Here is a 20,355-nt window from a genome sequence, read left to right as displayed (position 1 = left end):
TGTGGTCTGTGGTCCCCCCCCAATCCTTTATTGAGGGTGTCTTGATAATTGCCAATAATTTCCATCTATTGCCTTTTCTTTTGCACAACAGCATGTGAAATTGATTGTTAATCAATGTTGCTTCCTAAGTGGACAGTTGGATTTCACAGAAGTTTGATTTACTTGGAGTTATATTCTGTTGTTTAAGTGTTCCCTTTATTTTTTTGAGCAGTGTAGTTGGGAGAAAGTTCCACAAAAAGTAATCACCCTACTGCATCTCTGGAGCTCAGCCATAGTGATCTTGGGGTTCTTCTTTACATCTCTCACCAAGGCTCTTCTCCCATGATTGCTCAGTTTGGCTGGACGGCCAGGTCTAGGAAGACTTCTGGTGGTCCCAAACTTCTTCCATTTAAGGATTATGGAGGCCACTGTACTCTTATGAACCTTGAGTAATGCAGGAATTCTTTTATAACCTTGGCCAGATCTGTGCCTTGCCACAATTCTGTCTCTGAGCTCCTTGGGCAGTTCCTTTGAGCTCATGATTCTCATTTGGTCTGACGTGAGCTGTGAGGTCTTATATAGACAGGTGTGTGCCTTTCCAAATCAAGTCCTATCAGTTTAATTAAACACAGCTGGACTCCAATGAAGGAGTAGAACCATCTCAAGGAGGATCACAAGGAAATGGGCAGCATGTGAGTTAAATATGAGTGTCTGAGCAAAGGGTCTGAATACTTATGACCATGTGATATTTCAGTTTTTCTTTTTGCATAAATTTGCAAAAATTTCTACTTTTCTGGGGGTTTTTTATGTCAAGATGGGGTGCAGAGTGTACTTTAAGGAGAAAAAAAATGAACTTTTTCGAATAGACCAAATGGTTGCAATGAAACAAAGAGTGAAAAATGTAAAGGGGTCTGAATACTTTCCGTACCCACTGTAAATTAAGAATTTCCTAATAATATATCGGCCTTCATTTTAGAGGCATAGCTGTAGCTTAATAACTATCTTGGTGCCATGTTGCTCTTGCATGCAGTACTGTATATATAAAAGTAGAATACACTTTTTGTTTTTTTCATTTTTTTTTTTTTTTTTTTTTTTTTTTTTTTTTTTTTTTAAATCATACTAGCTTTTTTCTTTTCTTGAAACCAGTCATAGCAAACACTTGTGATTTTATCCTCCCACACAGCTTTCCCAATGGACGCGGTGCTGCAGCACATCCTCCGCCACCTGGCCGGGGCCAGAGATGGCCTGCACCGCCAGGTGGCAGACGCTTTCAAAGAGACACACTGTTTACCATCCATAACAGCTTTTATGTGGCTGGAGAGTGAATCAATATTTTTTTTTTTTTTTTTTTTAAGGGTCCTTTATTGCCAAAATAGTTTGAACTTTTTTTTTTTCCCAGCAGCCCTCATGCATTAAAAGGCAGAGTCAAAAAATAAAATGCCAAACTGCATTACATAAGACAAATGATCTTTTTCCTCTTTGGACATTTTATCTAACATGTACTCCATATTAATTGCGTGGACATTTGGCTGTTGCACAACGGGACAGAATTACAAGATGGGTCAAGCGTTAACCTTAATTATAACACTTAAGTATTGGACTTGTGTGCAACATTTTAAAGACGGCTCTCGGTGTTCTGTTTTTTATTTTTTGGGGGGTTTTCTTCCTGTGTATTATAAGCACTATATATCAAACTTTAAAAATAAGAATTATACTGTTATTTGTAACACTAAATGTAAAAAAAAATAAAAATTGTGAACACTTAAGATGCTGAAATGTTGTGAGTAGCAATAAAGCAAAAGGCCGAACTTATCGTGCATAGAGAGGTTGACCTGGTGCGAAGGTTGCATAGCCGGCATAATTGTAATCTGTACCGGTTACGTAATGCATCTGTTTATTTTTCTGCATTACTGTTACTATACATTACTATGCTTGTAAAACCTTAACGAGACTGTGTACTGCATCTAGAAAAAAAAAATGTTTTATAATGTGAGCAAAAACCTATCGTTCACCAAGTATTATTGTTTTTAGAAATGTAATTTATTTCAGCATTGCTGTAAAAACCTAGCTACTACGGCGAACTGTTCACTTTACATGGAGGAGTTCTCCCCTCCTATATATTATTCTGCTGAGGGCTGAAAAAAAGGGACTTTATATTTTTAAGTATTCCTTTAGCCAACTGCAAAACATTGGTCAATTATCGATTAATTTATACAGTTTGTTACTTACACACCAGAAAATTGTTCTGTATTTTTATTTTTACAGAAATGTTACATTTCTTTTTTCCTGAAGTTAAGATATGTTTACATTGTAACGCTAAGCTAAATGTATACTCCTGCCTCAACAGTATTTATTCTAAATGTTTAATACATTTTTTTTTCTTTTGTCTTTTTTTTTTAAAATCCCAATACAAATTTACATGTGTGTGTGTGTGTGTATATATATTTTCTTACTTATTAGTAAGGTTAATGGTTTCAGCAGAAATAGATTTTTGTTGATGACAGAAGTCTATAAACTGTGTTGCCCCCTACTCCGCTGGAAAAAACAACAATTAATGTAGCTGTAAACATAGCCATATATGCAAACACCTCCTTTACTGTGCAGACATATATGAAGATCGGTATGTCACACTCAGATTGCAAAAATTGCACTAACAAGTATTCTGAATTATTGGCGCGTCTCAGTGCATATGCCCTGGCGCGTCTCAGTGCATACCTGGGCCTACGCAGAACGGAAACCACTAATATATAGAAGGAGACAATAATAAAAAGAATATAGGTAAATACGCAGAGAGAGCCTCAAGTAACTCTTCTATTGAAAACAATGTATTTTTTATTGAATTTAAATAGGCCCACAACTATATGCTTTATAATTTCTTAACATATTGTTTTAGGGTTTGGGTTAGTTAACCATTTTATTCCAGACATTCAATTAAATAATCAATTATGTTTGCCTGCAGCCATCACTAGAGGGCGCTTGGCTGCATACACCATATATACATTGAACTCTTTAGTAAATAAGTACGCGGCTAGCTCATGAAAACTCCATATAATTGGCAAAGACAGGCTTACATTTAGCATATCTCTGCCCGCCTCTGCCAGAGATTTGAAGCTCTCTATTTAATACAAAAAGCTTAGAATACACTGAGAAAATGAAGGTGGTCTCAAGTGTATGATGCATAACTTAAGTGGGGGTCCGACACCCAGCACCCCTATGGATCAGCTGCTAGCCGTTCCTGCAGAGGGCAGTTGTAACTCCTAATAACAGCTGATTTGTGGTGGTGCCAGCTGTCACTCACACTGATCTGATAGAGTAGAAAATCCCTTTAATCAGCATGGTAAAGCAGGCATAAAAGCGTACATATACGTCAAGAACGAGCATCAGCTAATATCATGCATGTGAAAGAGATCCGTGGCTGCTCTGTGTGTATTACGATAAAAAACACAAAAGACGATTTACCCAAAGCGTTACAGAGGAAAATAAAGCTGCTGCCGTAGCCAGCGCTCCGATTCCAGCTCTGAGGGGCTTTAGTGTGGGAATAGGTTTCCAATAACCTCCATTATACTCGCACCAGTGGGTAAATTTGTCCTACCACATATGAGTATTGTTACTGATCTGTCTGACTGAAAGAATGATGCTGTTGTTGCTATTATTGTCACCCTTTTGAAGCATGTAGAAGATGGCTTACAGACCATAGAAGAAGAGCATTTTTTTAAGGTGAGAGTGATTGTGATTTTCCTGTGTGCGCTCATCCCCTGGGGTTTCTTTAGCAGGTAAGGCTTCAAGTGCAAATTCATGCTGCCATCTGGAAACCAAGCTGTAAGCTGCTACTGCTTTGTGTGTTCCTAACTTCTTAGCTCTAATTAGAAAATAAATACCTTAAAGAAGTTATCCCACCATTACAAATGAAGGTACATTTCTAGGATAAACAATCTGCTCCTGAAGGGTGAGGGTCTGACTGCTGAGATTACCAGTGATCCTAAGAGAGCTGCAGTAGTAGTTCATCATTTTAGCTCTTTTTAGGCCTCTTTCACACATCCAACATTTGCAGTTTCAGAACTGACCATATCTGGCCTGCTGTCAAGACCTCTGCAATCTTATATGCCTATGAGACTGAGTTTTGGGTGGTCAGTCCTTGGACCGTGAATGTGTGACGAGTGAAGCTGGCCTTGGTTTTTCTTGCACAGTTACTCCCTCATCCATCCTCCATGCAGGAAGCTAAAAACATTGCATTATTCGCTTGAATGTCCTAAGTTCCCTGTACAGCAGGTGCATTGAGAATCGCTGTGCAGGTAACATGAAGTGAGCCGCTGTGCTTACAGGAGTTGTCCAGGATATAGCAATTGATGACCTATCCTTAGGAAAGTTTACAGAAAAAAAACCCCCTTAAATCACTCTATAAAGTGCCAAAACACACACAATGCAAACAACACAAATATGAAATCTGACCAATAGATGCGACACATTACTTCAGTGTCACTGTAGATAGAATAGGATGGTCTAAATCAGGGATGTCAAACTCAAATACACAGAGGGCCAAAATGAAAAACTTAAACAAAGTTGTGGGCCAACCAATATACAGTATAATGAGCCCCACAAAGTCCTCCATACAGAATAATAGTCCTCCATACGGAATAACGGACGCCACTGTATGTATTGGCCGTGGAGGTTGGCACCCTAAAGAGTTGACAGTGGTGACCCTGCTCCTCGTTGGCTATCCCTGATGTGCCCAAGCCTCTCTATTCAGATTAATCAATAAGATATCCACTGGCTAAGGTGTCAAACAAAATGGGATGATAGCCTCAAAAGTTGTATTATACAAATATGATTATGCATAAATGTATACATCTCTATACAAGGCTCCCCACAATTAATAAATGAAAAATAGGTATAAGAGAAATGACCACGGAGAATTGGATATATCATCCAATTGCCAAGTCCGGTTTATATCTCCAGAAAAAAAAAAAGCCTTTGCAGAGATGATGAGATAAAGTCAGAGATACAGGAATTAACCCAGATAACAGCAATATTATACATACCTATCGTACAGGTCAAAATCGAATAAATACGAGAAGATCAAATTAATCCACCACAAGATTTGCCCTCAGGCATCGAAATGAACCACTTTTTATATTGGTGCACTCATGATAAAAGTGATCCACCAATATAAATTACAATCATAATTTTCTTCATATAATCCCCTGAATGGGAAATGTACACCACTGGGCTGGATCCTTCATTTCCACCACCTGATGAACCTCACACCAAACAAGGGAAAATGCGTAGAGGCATAATTATGTGGACAGATAAGTTCATCTTAAACACCTATTATATGGACTAGCAGCCCGAGTTCCGAAACAAATAAGTTTCGGAAGCTAGAAAAGTGTGCTCTACATAATAAAAACTAACTCAAATTACCCATGTCTATTTACTTTCAGCCTTTTTACACAATAAACAACAAAGTTGTCATCTTATTACATAAAGAGCTTAATGTTGAGGTGAGTCTGAGAAAAACATCAGCTGAAGTTTTGTTACTCTTTGTGGTTTTGCCAAGTTATATACATACAGTTGTGCTCAAAAGTTTACATACCCCAGCAGAATTTTTCCTTTCTTGGCCTTGTTTCTGAGAATATGAATGATAACCATGAGTGGAGAAAAAGTTTTTTGTTATTGGTTGGGTGAAGCCATTTATTGTCAAACTACTGTGTTTTCTCTTTTTAAATCTTAATGACAACCAAAAACATCCAAATGACCCTGATCAAAAGTTCACATACCCTGGTGATTTTGGCTTGATAACATGCACAGAATTTGACACAAATGGGTTTGAATGGCTACTAAAGGTAACATCCTCACCTGTGACCTGTTGTAATCAGTGTGTGTGTGTGCATAAAAGCTGAGTGAATTTCTGGGTTACAGACAGACTCTTGCATCTTTCATCCAGCCACTGACGTTTCTGGAATGTGAGTCATAGGGAAAGCAAAAGAATTGTCAACAGATCTACGGGAAAAGGTAGTTGAACTGTATAACACAAGAAAGGAATACAAAAAGATATCCAAGGAATTGATAATGCCAGTCAGCAGCGATCAAACTGTGATTAACAAATGGAAAATCAGGGGCTCTGTAAAAACCAAACCACGGTCAAGTAGATCAAGAAGAATTTCGGCCACAACTGCCAGGAAAATTGTCAAAATTAGGCCTATTTACGTTGGAAAAGAGAAGGCTTAGGGGAGACCTCATAAGCATGTATAAATACATCAGGGGGCAGTACAGAGATCTCTCCCATTACCTGTTTATACCAAGGATGGTGACAAAGACGAGGGGGCACACTATGCGTCTGGAGGAAAGGAGGTTCCTGCACCAGCATAGAAGGGGATTCTTTACGGTCAGAGCCGTGAGACTCTGGAACTCTCTGGGAGAGGAAGTGGTGATGTCCAACTCACTTAATGAGTTCAAGAGAGGCCTGGATGCCTTTCTTGAGAACAATAAAATTACATCTTATGCTTAGTTAATTAATCCAGGGATTTATTCTGACTGCCAGATTGGTGTCGGGAAGTGAATTTTTCCTCAATGATGTAAATTGGCCTATACCGCATGGTGTTTTTTTTGCCTTCCCCTGGATCAACGCTGCGGAATAGCTGCAGTGCACAAGAAATAGGCTGAACTGGATGGACGCTTGTCTTTTTTCGGCCTTATAAACTATGTAACTATGTTCGGGATGCAAAGAAAAACCCACAAATAACATCAGCTGAAATTCAGGACTCTCTGAAAATTAGCGGTGTGGTTGTTTCAAGATGCACAATAGGAGGCACTTGAAGAAAAATCGACTGCATGGTCGAGGCGCCAGAAGAAAGCCATTACTGCGCAAATGCCACAAAGTATCTTGCCTACAGTACGCCAAACAGCACAGAGACAAGCCTCAAAACCCCTGGAACAAGGTAATTTGGAGTGATGAGATCAAAATTGAACTTTTTGGCCACAACCATAAATGTTACATTTGGAGAAAGGAACACCATTCCTATAGTAAAGCACGGAGGTGGATCGCTGATGTTTTGGGGATGTGTGAGCTACAAAGGCACAGGAAACTTGGTAAAAGTTGAAGGAAAGATGAATTCTGCACGTTATCAGCAAATACTGGAGGCAAATTTGCACTCATCATCCCGGAAGCTGCACACGGGACATACTTGGACGTTCCAACATGACAACGATCCAAAACACAAGGCCGAGTCGACCTGTCATTGGCTACAGTAGAACAAAGTGAAGGTTCTGGAGTAGCCATCTCAGTCTCCTGACTTCAATATCATTAAGCCACTCTGGGGAGATCTCAAGAGTGCAGTTCATGCTAGACAGCCCAGCCCTGGAGGCTTTTTGCCAAGAAGAATGGGCAGCTTTACCATCTGAGAAAATAGAGAACCTCATCCACAACTACCACAAAAGACTTCAAGCTGTCATTGATCTTAGAGGGGGCAATACACGGTATTAAGACCTGGGGTATGTGAACTTTGATCAGGGTCATTTGGTTGTCATTAAGATTTGAAAAGAGAAAACATAGTAGTTTGACAATAAATGGCTTCACCCAACCAATAACCATGAGTGGGGAAAAAGTTTTTTTGGTTATCATTCATATTCTCTGAAACAAGGCCAAGAAAGGAAAAATTCTGCCAGGGTATGTAAACTTTTGAGCACTTTCTGTACATTCAACAACATTACTTTAACACAGCTTCTACTGATCTGTTCATTTTTTATTTACTCTGGCTTTGCCATTATTACAATCAATAACAATAACTTACCAACACAGCTTCTACTGATGTTTTTTTTCTGATTAACTCAAAACTTAATGCTACAACACAGAATCAACCTGCTTATGAAATAGAAATACGTATGTATATAACTTGACAAGACAACAAAGAGTAACAAAACAGCGTCAGCTGATGTTTTCTCAGACTCGCCTCAACATTAAGTTCTTTATGTAGTAAGATTATATGATGGAAATTATGAGACTATCCAACACATACCAAACTGGAGTAGGAGACTGTGGTGCCACAAGCTGAAACTGTTTATTTTTTTTAAAACTATTATAAATCTGCAAAAAGTTTAAACAATGTCACTTGTCATCATGGCCATTGTACAAACTTATAATGATACTGTAGGGAAGTGACTTCATTACATTTTATAAACCCAGTTTCTACATTTCATAACTGTTAGGCACATGCTTACAACTAGGTCTTGGGGGATATGGATATATATATATATCTATATATAGATATATATATATATCTATATATAGTACAGACCAAAAGTTTGGACACACCTTCTCATTTAAAGATTTTTCTGTATTTTCATGACTATGAAAATTGTACATTCACACTGAAGGCATCAAAACTATGAATTAACACATGTGGAATTATATACTTAACAAAAAAAGTGTGAAACAACTGAAAATATGTCTTATATTCTAGGTTCTTCAAAGTAGCCACCTTTTGCTTTGATGACTGCTTTGCACACTCTTGGCATTCTCTTGATGAGCTTCAAGAGGTAGTCACCGGAAATGGTTTTCACTTCACAGGTGTGCCCTGTCAGGTTTAATAAGTGGGATTTGTTGCCTTATAAATGGGGTTGGGACCATCAGTTGTGTTGTGCAGAAGTCTGGTGGATACACAGCTGATAGTCCTACTGAATAGACTGTTAGCTACTTTTTTTTGCCATAATACAAATTCTAAGTAAAGAAAAACGAGTGGCCATCATTACTTTAAGAAATGAAGGTCAGTCAGTCCGAAAAATTGGGAAAACTTTGAAAGTGTCCCCAAGTGCAGTTGCAAAAACCATCAAGCGCTACAAAGAAACTGGCTCACATGAGAAAATACAGAAATTTTTTTAAATGAGGTGTGTCCAAACTTTTGGTCTGTACTGTGTGTGTGTGTATATTAGATATATATAATATATTATTTTGTCTCTCTGCTGACGATTCTGTTAGGTTTTACATTGATTTTAGTGCAGTGTTGAATCTATACCAGCCCGGGAGTGTATAGCTAGAAATATAAGGTAAGACCAGCAGACAATGATGCATCAGTCCTGGGGGCATCTAATGTTAGCGCTATGGCTGTAAAACAAATAGACAATGATTTAGACTTTAATTAAACGGACTGCTGAGAAAGACGAGCATGATCCATCAGAATTTAACAGTAACTGTTCTCAGCTGTCAGAACCACCTGCGCACCCTCCCACCTTAGATTAGAGCCGGATTTCTCCATCTCTGCTGTGGATCTGCTTTCCGCTTATGTAATGCCAGCTGCTTTCTTGTTGGCTTCCTTTTTTTTTTTCTCTGGTGGGTATAAAACATAAAATAATGGCACAGGCTACTTCTGAAAATCTGTTCTGTTAAGTTCTCCGAAGCTTATTTGTGTGACCAATTACACAGACCAGAAGCAGCAGGTAAGTTTATAGACAATTTGATCAGGTTTGCAGACACCGATCATCCATACTCTGCACCCCATCACAGAGAGGCCCATGTTTTCTCAGTTGCATCACACAAGATTGTGTGTTTCCAATTTCCAGAAACATTTAACCCTCTAGTGCAATTTAATATATTTGTTATAAGCACGTCCCTGTGTGCTCCTTCGCTGATATGTACATGATGCTAATGGCACAGTGCTGCTTTTGTATCAGTACAATCAGCTGCTATACACAGCCGGGCTCCTGATGTAACTGCTGGGATCGGTATTCTCACCGATCCAGCAGTTTAACCCCTCTTATTTCGCCGTCCATAGTGACAGCTGCACATGAGGCATTTTGACAGGTGATCAAGTTGCGGAGGTGTCGTTCAGGCCTCAGGGTCTGACACACGAAGAACCCAAAAAAAATGTTCAACTCGCCTTTTTTTACATTTATTTATTTAAAAGAAACGGTGCCCAGTAACAAACGAATCCTGATGGGAAAAGTAAGAATATAAATCCAAGCAAAAAATAAAATAAAAAATCCAGCGCTTGTATCCGACATAAAATAAAAACAATAACACTAGTATATCCAGAAAAAAAACTAATAAAACTTCACATGCCGTGAAGAAGAACCGCATACAGTCGTTGGTTTGAAACGCGTAGGCCAGGGTTATTCTTATCAGGATGTCCTGTTTTCCAATGTGTGAGGTTTTATTACTTTTTTCTGGATGTGATATTATGTGCAGGCAGCGCTACGTGCTGTGACGAAGGACTAGGAAATTACAAAATATGTTCAGATTGCCCTTATTACTTAAAACAGGCAACACCGATTTCATGGAGTATTACTCCTTGTGTCCACCTCTCTTCAGAATGTCTATGTGATTAGACTAAGGCTTTGTAAGCATTAACTATGTCAATACAAAAATCAATAAACAGCTGACAAATCCTCCAGGAGCCACATCCACCTCTGCTGTCCCATAAGAGCATTGCAGAGAGGCGTTCTATGCCATCGGGCTGCCTCATTGCTTAGAAAAGGGACAGATATATAAATCCCCGCTCCCTATTTTGTGACTTGTTTGTTATCTATATAATATAAAAAAAATTAACTAATAAAAATGAAGGTTCTGGTGTCCTGTGCAATTTTCACCAACCCTTATAAAACAGTTCCCAAGAAAGACAGTTTGGGATGCGGCCTCACAAGTTCTTCTGAGAAGGACATGGGTAATTGCCCAGCTCTGTATTCATTAGTCAGCAAACCCGTCTGATTTTGGCAGGAGTGGCCGACCATCTAATATGAAAAGGGGGCTTCCTTGTGTCCCCCTCACAAATGTCCGTGAAGAGAAGGATAGGAAGTCAGAATTTTAATCCCAATATCCTTTTGATTTAAAACATAATAAACAGCTATCAGCAGTCTGGCTGCAGCTTTCTCCTCTCCCCATTGAAAACATGTACGCAAGAGTCCGGAGAGATAGCCGACAGTCATCACTTCTATGGCCAGCTTAAAACACGTTAGCACATTGTCTGGAGCTTAATGGGGTATTCCCATCTGTAAGATCCTATCCCAATATGTAGGTGGTGTAATAATAATATTAGCAAATACCTCCACTTAGATATGTAGTATAGTTCAGATTCGCTATGTCACTTACCCCATGTGCAGGGCATTTCAGCAGCTTAGATATTGAAGGCTACGACCATTCCTATAGAGACAGCTGTTTGGTTACAACTTCTAAGCCTTCTAAGCCACTGCAATGCCCTACACCTGGGGTAAGTGATATAGCGAATCAGAAGAACTATACAACATTTCTAATTGGAGATATTTGCTAATATGACTATACCTACTACATATTGGGATAGGAGCTTGAAGATGGGAATACCCCTTTAAGGTTGCGTTTATACAAACCAGAATTGGTGTGAATGGAAAAACCTGCACCACCCACTTTATTCTGCAGCCAATATTAAGGGGTTATTCCCATCTTCACACATTACAATTTGCTGGTTACTGAGGCTCCAACTACAGGGAGAGTTAATGAACAGAGAGACCAGAGCTATTTGAAGTAAATCAATACTCCATGCATTGACTTGCCATCAGTGGATGTGTTATGACTTGTCAAGATGAGTGTCTTATACAGAAGTGTGTTGTCCATGGACTACACCCATTATAGCCAATATGTCAGTCCATGTAGAAAATTGCTCTTAACAGGCGGCTTCGGCCCTCATCCAGTGCAGCTACAAGCACTCGGAGCAATTTTCAGACTTGTCTGACCCCAGCCTCCAGCAGCTGTCTGCCTATGTATAGGCTGGATAGGGGTCCGAATAGACAGGGCTCATGAATATTAAGGTTTACATTGAAAGGTGCTCATCCCTGATAGGACTGGTAGATTTGCAGCAGATAACAGTGTAGTATACAACCTACAGCCAGAAGCTCAGCATGTGACAGTGCTAGAATCAGTTTTTGCTCCTACCTTATTCAGCAGAAACCTGTTGATAAATTCTCTTTATTAATGCAAAACTATAAAGCCACCTACCCTGGAGAGAAGACAGGTAAGCATTACTACCTGATGTGGAAAGAAGGACGGGTACTAGAAGGATCTAAATTAAGAGAGGAGCAAAGGTGCTACAGCCGTCCTGGCACACTGGAAGCAGCTTGATGCAAGTATTCATTTTTCTTCTGGTTGCAACAAATGTATTGAGCGCATTAGTGACAGCAGATTATACTGTTTTCACAGAATCTCATTGGCGCTGCTTCCCTGGAACATGAGAAGCCACGCTGAAAGTATACCTGCAGCTTTGTTCCAGCATCGCAGAGGTATCCATCCGTGAGGCTATGGCATCCAGCCATTTCATACGATCGAAATTTGTACACGTCATGTAAGCAGTGCGAAATCATCTTGAGATTTGTAGATCGAGAGCACTGCGTGCATCATACAATGGCAGAGGGGACTAGGAAACACTTGAGTATTTTTTAGACTTACTGCTACTAATAAGGTGATGCTTGGATTGGTCCACATGTACCTAGTTCAAAGGTCTATTGTGTGTCAGAAAAACAACAATATCTTGTATGTGGCAAACCGTGCGATACAACATATTTATTATAACAGGTTCACTACAGCCCCAGAAACACAGCGGTACAGTTCACAAGGGCTCTTTTTGTTCCTTGTCCAGTGTTTCCCATATCGGCTGTTTTAGATGTTCCGGTAATTTTTCGAGTTTGGTCTGAGAATAGAATAAATTGTTCAAGTTAATTTTATGCCCCAGTAATCCAGAGCTCAGATCAGACAGCTTCTTCTGCACTCAGACAATCCCAGGTTATTTTTCTGGTTACCTTTGAGATCTCTAAGGCCACACCTTCAGGGACGTTACGCTGGATATATTCTAAGTACACGTCTGCTGTGCTGCCCGTCAGATGTCTCAGCTGCAGATAACATGGGATAGAATTAGAGATAGATATGATGAATACCAGGACCCCTCCATGTGTTACAAAGAACAAAGGCTTTTGGATTTATCTATATAGCCATATTCATGTTCTTACCTTAAAGCATCTGTAAAGTGTCCTCATCTCATACTGGACTCTGTGTTTCTTGAAAATGTGGATCGATTTTAAGAGGGTGAAACGTTCAATCTTCCTCTTTGGCTCGTGCCTATAAACAAGAAAAAAAAAAAAAAGTAAATGAGTGTAGATCTGAGAGAAGTGACAGGAAGCGGAAGAGCTGCCATTGAGTTTATTGCCCTCTAGTCTAAATTTTTCACTTTGCTGTAAAAAGAAAATATACATTTGGCCACCATTGTTATCTCCAGTGGTCACTGAAGATGACAAGTGCGGACAAACTGAACTTCCACCGGCAAAATGGGGTGATCGATGAAAATTGCTGAAGGTGAATCCTTGAGGGATCTGCTGAATTAAGCAACTTCATTTTAACGATTTTATGTTGGGATAAGGCTTCTTTTAATGGCCGATTAAATGTGCAAAAATTGACCTAGAGCGTGTAAGCTTTACACCATATAAAATAATGCCAATGTGATACGTCCCCCTTCATACTTACACCTCCAGAGAGAGGCCGAGCTCTTTAGCTGCCAGGACTGTGAAGTATTCATAGCTGTCCAGCACAGACTTATCATGGCCCTTCACTAACACTTCTATAGTCTTGTACAGGACGTCTGGTTCGTCAGTAGTGCTTATCTGTATCAATGGAAATAAACAGCTTGTAAAACAGTGACGTATCCTGTGCATCATTCTCCTCCCTCACCACACAATCACAAACTGAACCCCCTCAGTATGGATCCATGGTCATGACTTCCGCACACTACGTAGGCTCCAGATGTCACTACACATCTAGCACAAATTCAGACACCAGAATTGCTAGCACATCTAGCAATGAAAAATGCTCTTTTTCTGCCTTTTACTGTATTTGTGCCTTTTCTTTAGCGCAAAATGTCTCAATTTGCACAAAAAATTCAGACATGAATAAAATTACTTAAGGGTGAAGGCACTGGAAAGCAATTGCGCAAAAACTTGCACTATTTAAAAAGTTGCATTTGATGAATAGGAAAACAAAAAAAACCATGTCCCCAATGGCGAACATAATAAAGGTGCAAATCAAAAATGGGCAAAAAACACCAAAGACTGGATTAAAAAGATGTAAATACAATAATGAATTGGTTCCTTGGTTTCTCCTGTTGAGCTGCAGGACCAGGACCAGAGTTACGGTAGTGAAGGGATTGTAGCCCTCCAATCCCCTCATTCAGTCAGACCCTGGATGATCACAAATTGATAGATTATCCTATGGATTATCCTATGGAGACTACACTAATGTGATCTCAGAAAACATATATTAAACCATCTGGAAACTTACCAACTTCTGCACTCTGGACTGTAGATTATTTGGAGGAGCTGCTGATGTCTCGGTGGGTACAGCATGGCTGGTATTTCTTTAATGAAAATAAAATAAATAAGACAATTCTTATTTTTTCCCCAGGAGTGGCGAGTCTCTCGCTATGCTCACATGGATTTTTTTTTCCTACGTTTTTGCAATGGAAACACCAAAATCTTCTTCAAAAACAGTTTCAAAAACTCCTGAAGAACTCTTACTCAATTTCTATTTGAAATCCACCTTTTCTATTCATATGAGGAGTTTTTGGAGGATTATTTTTTCCCCCCTTTATAGGTTTTGAAGAACTCCGGGGTAGAGATGAGTGAATCCGAACTCTAACCTAGTGTCCTGTGCAGAACATGACTTCTCCTGGAATCTGTTTTAGGAGAGAGACAGAGGGCTCCAAAGGTCGGGTCCCCGTTGATTTCAATGGGGTTCAGGGTCAAGTTCGGGTAAAGTTCTGGTACCCGAATGGAACTTTGGACTAAAGTTCGATTGGGTACCAGAACCTGAACTACCACGGGTCCGTTCATCCCCTACTCCTGCGGTGAAAGAAAAAAGAAGTGCATGTCACTTCATTGAAGCAGATCCTGGTGGAATCTGCTGCAAACCAGGCACTGTCCAATCAAAAGGCTGCACAGACCGCTTCAGGAAAAACTTCAAGAAAAGAAAAAAAACTCGAAAACCTCCCACAAAAAAAGGAGTTTCCTCAAGCGATTTCTGCATTAAATCTTGTGGTTTTTGAACTCTTATAAAAACAAAAACAACCCAGCATGAACATAGCCTTAAAGGTTTTCTTCTCCCTGTAGAAAACACTGCTACGCTTGGCTGAGCCGAGCTCTCAGGTGTAAGGGAGAGATGGGAGAGGCTAAATGTTAGGCCGGCAGCCTGCGTGGCTAATGGCTCTCTAAAGTTGTTCTTGTAGTCAGAGTTCACAAACACAGCCTAATATATATCTACAGTATCTATCTAATAATAATTATTTATCTGCCTATTAGCTAGATACCAATTCATCCAAAATATCAAATAAAGAAGTGTGCCAATGATAAGAGATCAGGCACAGCAGCCATGTTGCCCCCATCAGTTCTCTACTTTTCACTGTAGATTCAGCAGATTGTAAGAAGTAAAGACACGAATGTGACCGCACGACTGAACTGTCCAGAACTTGCATTGTCACCAAGTAGATATAGGACTACAGAAGTTGATGACACAGTTTGCAAAGTTTTTTATCATTGTGATTAATTGAAACAATTGACCAAAGAATTAGTTGAGAACATGGATATAGCACACTAGATGTCAGGGATTTTGGAAAGTCAAAAAGGTGGAGTCAGCACATTTATAGATGAGTTTCTGTGCACGTCATGACATAAGTGATCATAGAAAGAAAAAAAGAGGACGTAAACTGTAAAGTAATAGTTGTATAAAACGAGAGCAGCTTTATTCAATGCAAAAATTAAGACAGAAAGAAAACAGAACTTCACAGACCATCCATGTACAAGATGCGTTATTCCTGGAGACATCACTACTGTACTCACGTTACGTTGCGTCTGTAAGTCTGGGTGACAATGCAGACACAGGAGGGAGGCCGCCCTGTTCTCAGCACCTAGGACACAAGCAGAAGGAAAAAAAATATATATTTCTCCCTTAAGGATGTGTGCACACATTGCAGATTTCCAAGCAAAGTGAATGAGAAACTTGAAGTGTCATGCACACCTTGAGTATTTTTGATTTGCAGATTTGGTGCAGAAAATAATCTGAAGCATGTCAATTCTGTACGTTTTTGCACTGAAAAAACGCAATGTTTTTTGAGGCTGTGTTTTCCTGCCAAGAGATGCAGAAATTTCTGTACACACATACCTTAAATCCACTATAATTGCAGCATCTAAGGACGGATGTCCGATATACAGCAAATACCTCATATATAGAAAAGCTGTCAATCGCTGTGTGATGATGGAAGAAGGTGAGACTCCCAGGCTCTGAGTAGGGAGGGGGGAGAGGAGAAGTGCAGACACGACTCCCAGGCTCTGAGTAAGGAGGGGGGAGAGGAGAAGTGCAGACACGACTCCCAGGCTCTGAGTAGGGAGGGGGGAGAGGAGAAGTGCAGACACGACTCCCAGGCTCTGAGTAGGGAGGGGGGAGAGGAGAAGTGCAGACACGACTCCCAGGCTCTGAGTAGGGAGGGGGGAGAGGAGAAGTGCAGACACGACTCCCAGGCTCTGAGTAGGGAGGGGGGAGAGGAGAAGTGCAGACACGACTCCCAGGCTCTGAGTAGGGAGGGGGGAGAGGAGAAGTGCAGACACGACTCCCAGGCTCTGAGTAGGGAGGGGGGAGAGGAGAAGTGCAGACACGACTCCCAGGCTCTGAGTAGGGAGGGGGGAGAGGAGAAGTGCAGACACGACTCCCAGGCTCTGAGTAGGGAGGGGGGAGAGGAGAAGTGCAGACACGACTCCCAGGCTCTGAGTAGGGAGGGGGGAGAGGAGAAGTGCAGACACGACTCCCAGGCTCTGAGTAGGGAGGGGGGAGAGGAGAAGTGCAGACACGACTCCCAGGCTCTGAGTAGGGAGGGGGGAGAGGAGAAGTGCAGACACGACTCCCAGGCTCTGAGTAGGGAGGGGGGAGAGGAGAAGTGCAGACACGACTCCCAGGCTCTGAGTAGGGAGGGGGGAGAGGAGAAGTGCAGACACGACTCCCAGGCTCTGAGTAGGGAGGGGGGAGAGGAGAAGTGCAGACACGACTCCCAGGCTCTGAGTAGGGAGGGGGGAGAGGAGAAGTGCAGACACGACTCCCAGGCTCTGAGTAGGGAGGGGGGAGAGGAGAAGTGCAGACACGACTCCCAGGCTCTGAGTAGGGAGGGGGGAGAGGAGAAGTGCAGACACGACTCCCAGGCTCTGAGTAGGGAGGGGGGAGAGGAGAAGTGCAGACACGACTCCCAGGCTCTGAGTAGGGAGGGGGGAGAGGAGAAGTGCAGACACGACTCCCAGGCTCTGAGTAGGGAGGGGGGAGAGGAGAAGTGCAGACACGACTCCCAGGCTCTGAGTAGGGAGGGGGGAGAGGAGAAGTGCAGACACGACTCCCAGGCTCTGAGTAGGGAGGGGGGAGAGGAGAAGTGCAGACACGACTCCCAGGCTCTGAGTAGGGAGGGGGGAGAGGAGAAGTGCAGACACGACTCCCAGGCTCTGAGTAGGGAGGGGGGAGAGGAGAAGTGCAGACACGACTCCCAGGCTCTGAGTAGGGAGGGGGGAGAGGAGAAGTGCAGACACGACTCCCAGGCTCTGAGTAGGGAGGGGGGAGAGGAGAAGTGCAGACACGACTCCCAGGCTCTGAGTAGGGAGGGGGGAGAGGAGAAGTGCAGACACGACTCCCAGGCTCTGAGTAGGGAGGGGGGAGAGGAGAAGTGCAGACACGACTCCCAGGCTCTGAGTAGGGAGGGGGGAGAGGAGAAGTGCAGACACGACTCCCAGGCTCTGAGTAGGGAGGGGGGAGAGGAGAAGTGCAGACACGACTCCCAGGCTCTGAGTAGGGAGGGGGGAGAGGAGAAGTGCAGACACGACTCCCAGGCTCTGAGTAGGGAGGGGGGAGAGGAGAAGTGCAGACACGACTCCCAGGCTCTGAGTAGGGAGGGGGGAGAGGAGAAGTGCAGACACGACTCCCAGGCTCTGAGTAGGGAGGGGGGAGAGGAGAAGTGCAGACACGACTCCCAGGCTCTGAGTAGGGAGGGGGGAGAGGAGAAGTGCAGACACGACTCCCAGGCTCTGAGTAGGGAGGGGGGAGAGGAGAAGTGCAGACACGACTCCCAGGCTCTGAGTAGGGAGGGGGGAGAGGAGAAGTGCAGACACGACTCCCAGGCTCTGAGTAGGGAGGGGGGAGAGGAGAAGTGCAGACACGACTCCCAGGCTCTGAGTAGGGAGGGGGGAGAGGAGAAGTGCAGACACGACTCCCAGGCTCTGAGTAGGGAGGGGGGAGAGGAGAAGTGCAGACACGACTCCCAGGCTCTGAGTAGGGAGGGGGGAGAGGAGAAGTGCAGACACGACTCCCAGGCTCTGAGTAGGGAGGGGGGAGAGGAGAAGTGCAGACACGACTCCCAGGCTCTGAGTAGGGAGGGGGGAGAGGAGAAGTGCAGACACGACTCCCAGGCTCTGAGTAGGGAGGGGGGAGAGGAGAAGTGCAGACACGACTCCCAGGCTCTGAGTAGGGAGGGGGGAGAGGAGAAGTGCAGACACGACTCCCAGGCTCTGAGTAGGGAGGGGGGAGAGGAGAAGTGCAGACACGACTCCCAGGCTCTGAGTAGGGAGGGGGGAGAGGAGAAGTGCAGACACGACTCCCAGGCTCTGAGTAGGGAGGGGGGAGAGGAGAAGTGCAGACACGACTCCCAGGCTCTGAGTAGGGAGGGGGGAGAGGAGAAGTGCAGACACGACTCCCAGGCTCTGAGTAGGGAGGGGGGAGAGGAGAAGTGCAGACACGACTCCCAGGCTCTGAGTAGGGAGGGGGGAGAGGAGAAGTGCAGACACGACTCCCAGGCTCTGAGTAGGGAGGGGGGAGAGGAGAAGTGCAGACACGACTCCCAGGCTCTGAGTAGGGAGGGGGGAGAGGAGAAGTGCAGACACGACTCCCAGGCTCTGAGTAGGGAGAGTGAAGTGCAGACAAGACTCCCAGGCTCTGAGTGGGGAGAGTGAAGTGCAGACAGGACTCCCAGGCTCTGAGTGGGGAGAGTGAAGTGCAGACAGGACTCCCAGGCTCTGAGTAGGGAGGGGGGAGAGGAGAAGTGCAGACAGGACTCCCAGGCTCTGAGTGGGGAGAGTGAAGTGCAGACAAGACTCCCAGGCTCTGAGTGGGGAGAGTGAAGTGCAGACAGGACTCCCAGGCTCTGAGTGGGGAGAGTGAAGTGCAGACAGGACTCCCAGGCTCTGAGTGGGGAGAGTGAAGTGCAGACAGGACTCCCAGGCTCTGAGTGGGGAGAGTGAAGTGCAGACAGGACTCCCAGGCTCTGAGTGGGGAGAGTGAAGTGCAGACAGGACTCCCAGGCTCTGAGTGGGGAGAGTGAAGTGCAGACAAGACTCCCAGGCTCTGAGTGGGGAGAGTGAAGTGCAGACAGGACTCCCAGGCTCTGAGTGGGGAGAGTGAAGTGCAGACAGGACTCCCAGGCTCTGAGTGGGGAGAGTGAAGTGCAGACAGGACTCCCAGGCTCTGAGTAGGGAGAGGAGAAGTGTGGACCGGACTCACAGAATCTCTCCAGGAGTGGCGCTCACAGACCCCATCAATTCGGGAGTGAGAGTCGCAGGCGCTGAGTGCGGCAGAAGCAATATAACAGAGTCTATATGTGAGTGACACAAGGTGGAGGACGCCCGCAGACTCTCTACAAGCCAGTGGGGTAAAGCGGAATCTGTCACAGCCAGTTAGATTTACACAGGACACGCTGAGACCTGTAGTCCCACAGTCTGATAAAAGACAGATGACTGCGACAAACAGCTCGGCCATCCCGCGTCTCCACAGCAACTATACTTACCTGGCAACGGGCGGCCGCCACCAGCACACTGCGGGAGAGAAGGGCAAATCCTCCACTGGCGCTCATGTCCGTTTTGACCACCAGCGATGCCGTCACTTCCGGCGCATCTTCTTTGCGTAAGTGACAATAGAGACGTGAACGGAAGTGGTAAGTGTACGTCACATACCAAAAAGAGGCTGAAATTATGCGCGGCCATTTTTGATTTGGGCAGTCTAGCCTTTCGCCAAACATCGTTCCTGTTATATCTGGTTATTGTCTGTATTAACCCCTTACCTTCCACAACCAGTTTTTTCATTTTCTCCTCTCCGTCTTCCAAGAGCCATAACTTTTTTTTTTCATTTATCCGTCCACGTAGCTGTAGGACCTTGTTGTTTTCTGCGGGACGGATTGTAGATTTGAATAACACAATTGTAATTTATCATAAAATGTACTGAAAAATGGGGCTACAACTCCTGATGAAGGGAAATGATGGAGGAGAAAAACCCTAATATCATCATTGTATGTTGCGGCGATACCAAATATGTGCATGTGGTTTTTTTTAATTATTATTTTATTTTGAATGGGCCAAAAGGGG

At 43.4% G+C, this 20,355-nt stretch overlaps 1 protein-coding gene across 1 annotated transcript; it reads right to left on the bottom strand.

Moving 5' to 3' along the window:
* Positions 1 to 12,464: 12,464 nt before the first annotated feature.
* Positions 12,465 to 19,911, bottom strand: MRPS10 (mitochondrial ribosomal protein S10). The gene is made up of 7 exons (XM_073672018.1): positions 19,782 to 19,911; positions 15,814 to 15,881; positions 14,261 to 14,336; positions 13,451 to 13,587; positions 12,940 to 13,048; positions 12,733 to 12,822; positions 12,465 to 12,623 (listed from the first exon to the last, which is right to left on the bottom strand). The coding sequence occupies exons 1-7, from the start codon at positions 19,845 to 19,847 to the stop codon at positions 12,543 to 12,545; spliced, it is 627 nt and encodes a 208-aa protein (XP_073528119.1). The 5' UTR covers positions 19,848 to 19,911; the 3' UTR covers positions 12,465 to 12,542.
* Between the last annotated feature and the right edge of the window lie 444 nt (positions 19,912 to 20,355).

Source organism: Phyllobates terribilis, unplaced genomic scaffold, assembly GCF_046119375.1.
Source record: "Phyllobates terribilis strain yellow unplaced genomic scaffold, ASM4611937v1 Scaffold_3__8_contigs__length_932513732, whole genome shotgun sequence".
Lineage (NCBI taxonomy): Eukaryota > Metazoa > Chordata > Amphibia > Anura > Dendrobatidae > Phyllobates > Phyllobates terribilis.
This window is presented reverse-complemented; position numbering and strand designations above follow the sequence as displayed.

Excerpts from the sequence above, each read along its gene's own strand:
- MRPS10 (XM_073672018.1), bottom strand. The coding sequence starts at position 19,847 with ATGAGCGCCAGTGGAGGATTTGCCCTTCTCTCCCGCAGTGTGCTGGTG. Across the intron at positions 14,337-15,813 it reads ACTTACAGACGCAACGTAAC|AAATACCAGCCATGCTGTAC; the intron begins GTGAGTACAGTA and ends TTTTCATTAAAG. Across the intron at positions 13,588-14,260 it reads AGTCCAGAGTGCAGAAGTTG|ATAAGCACTACTGACGAACC; the intron begins GTAAGTTTCCAG and ends CCATTGATACAG.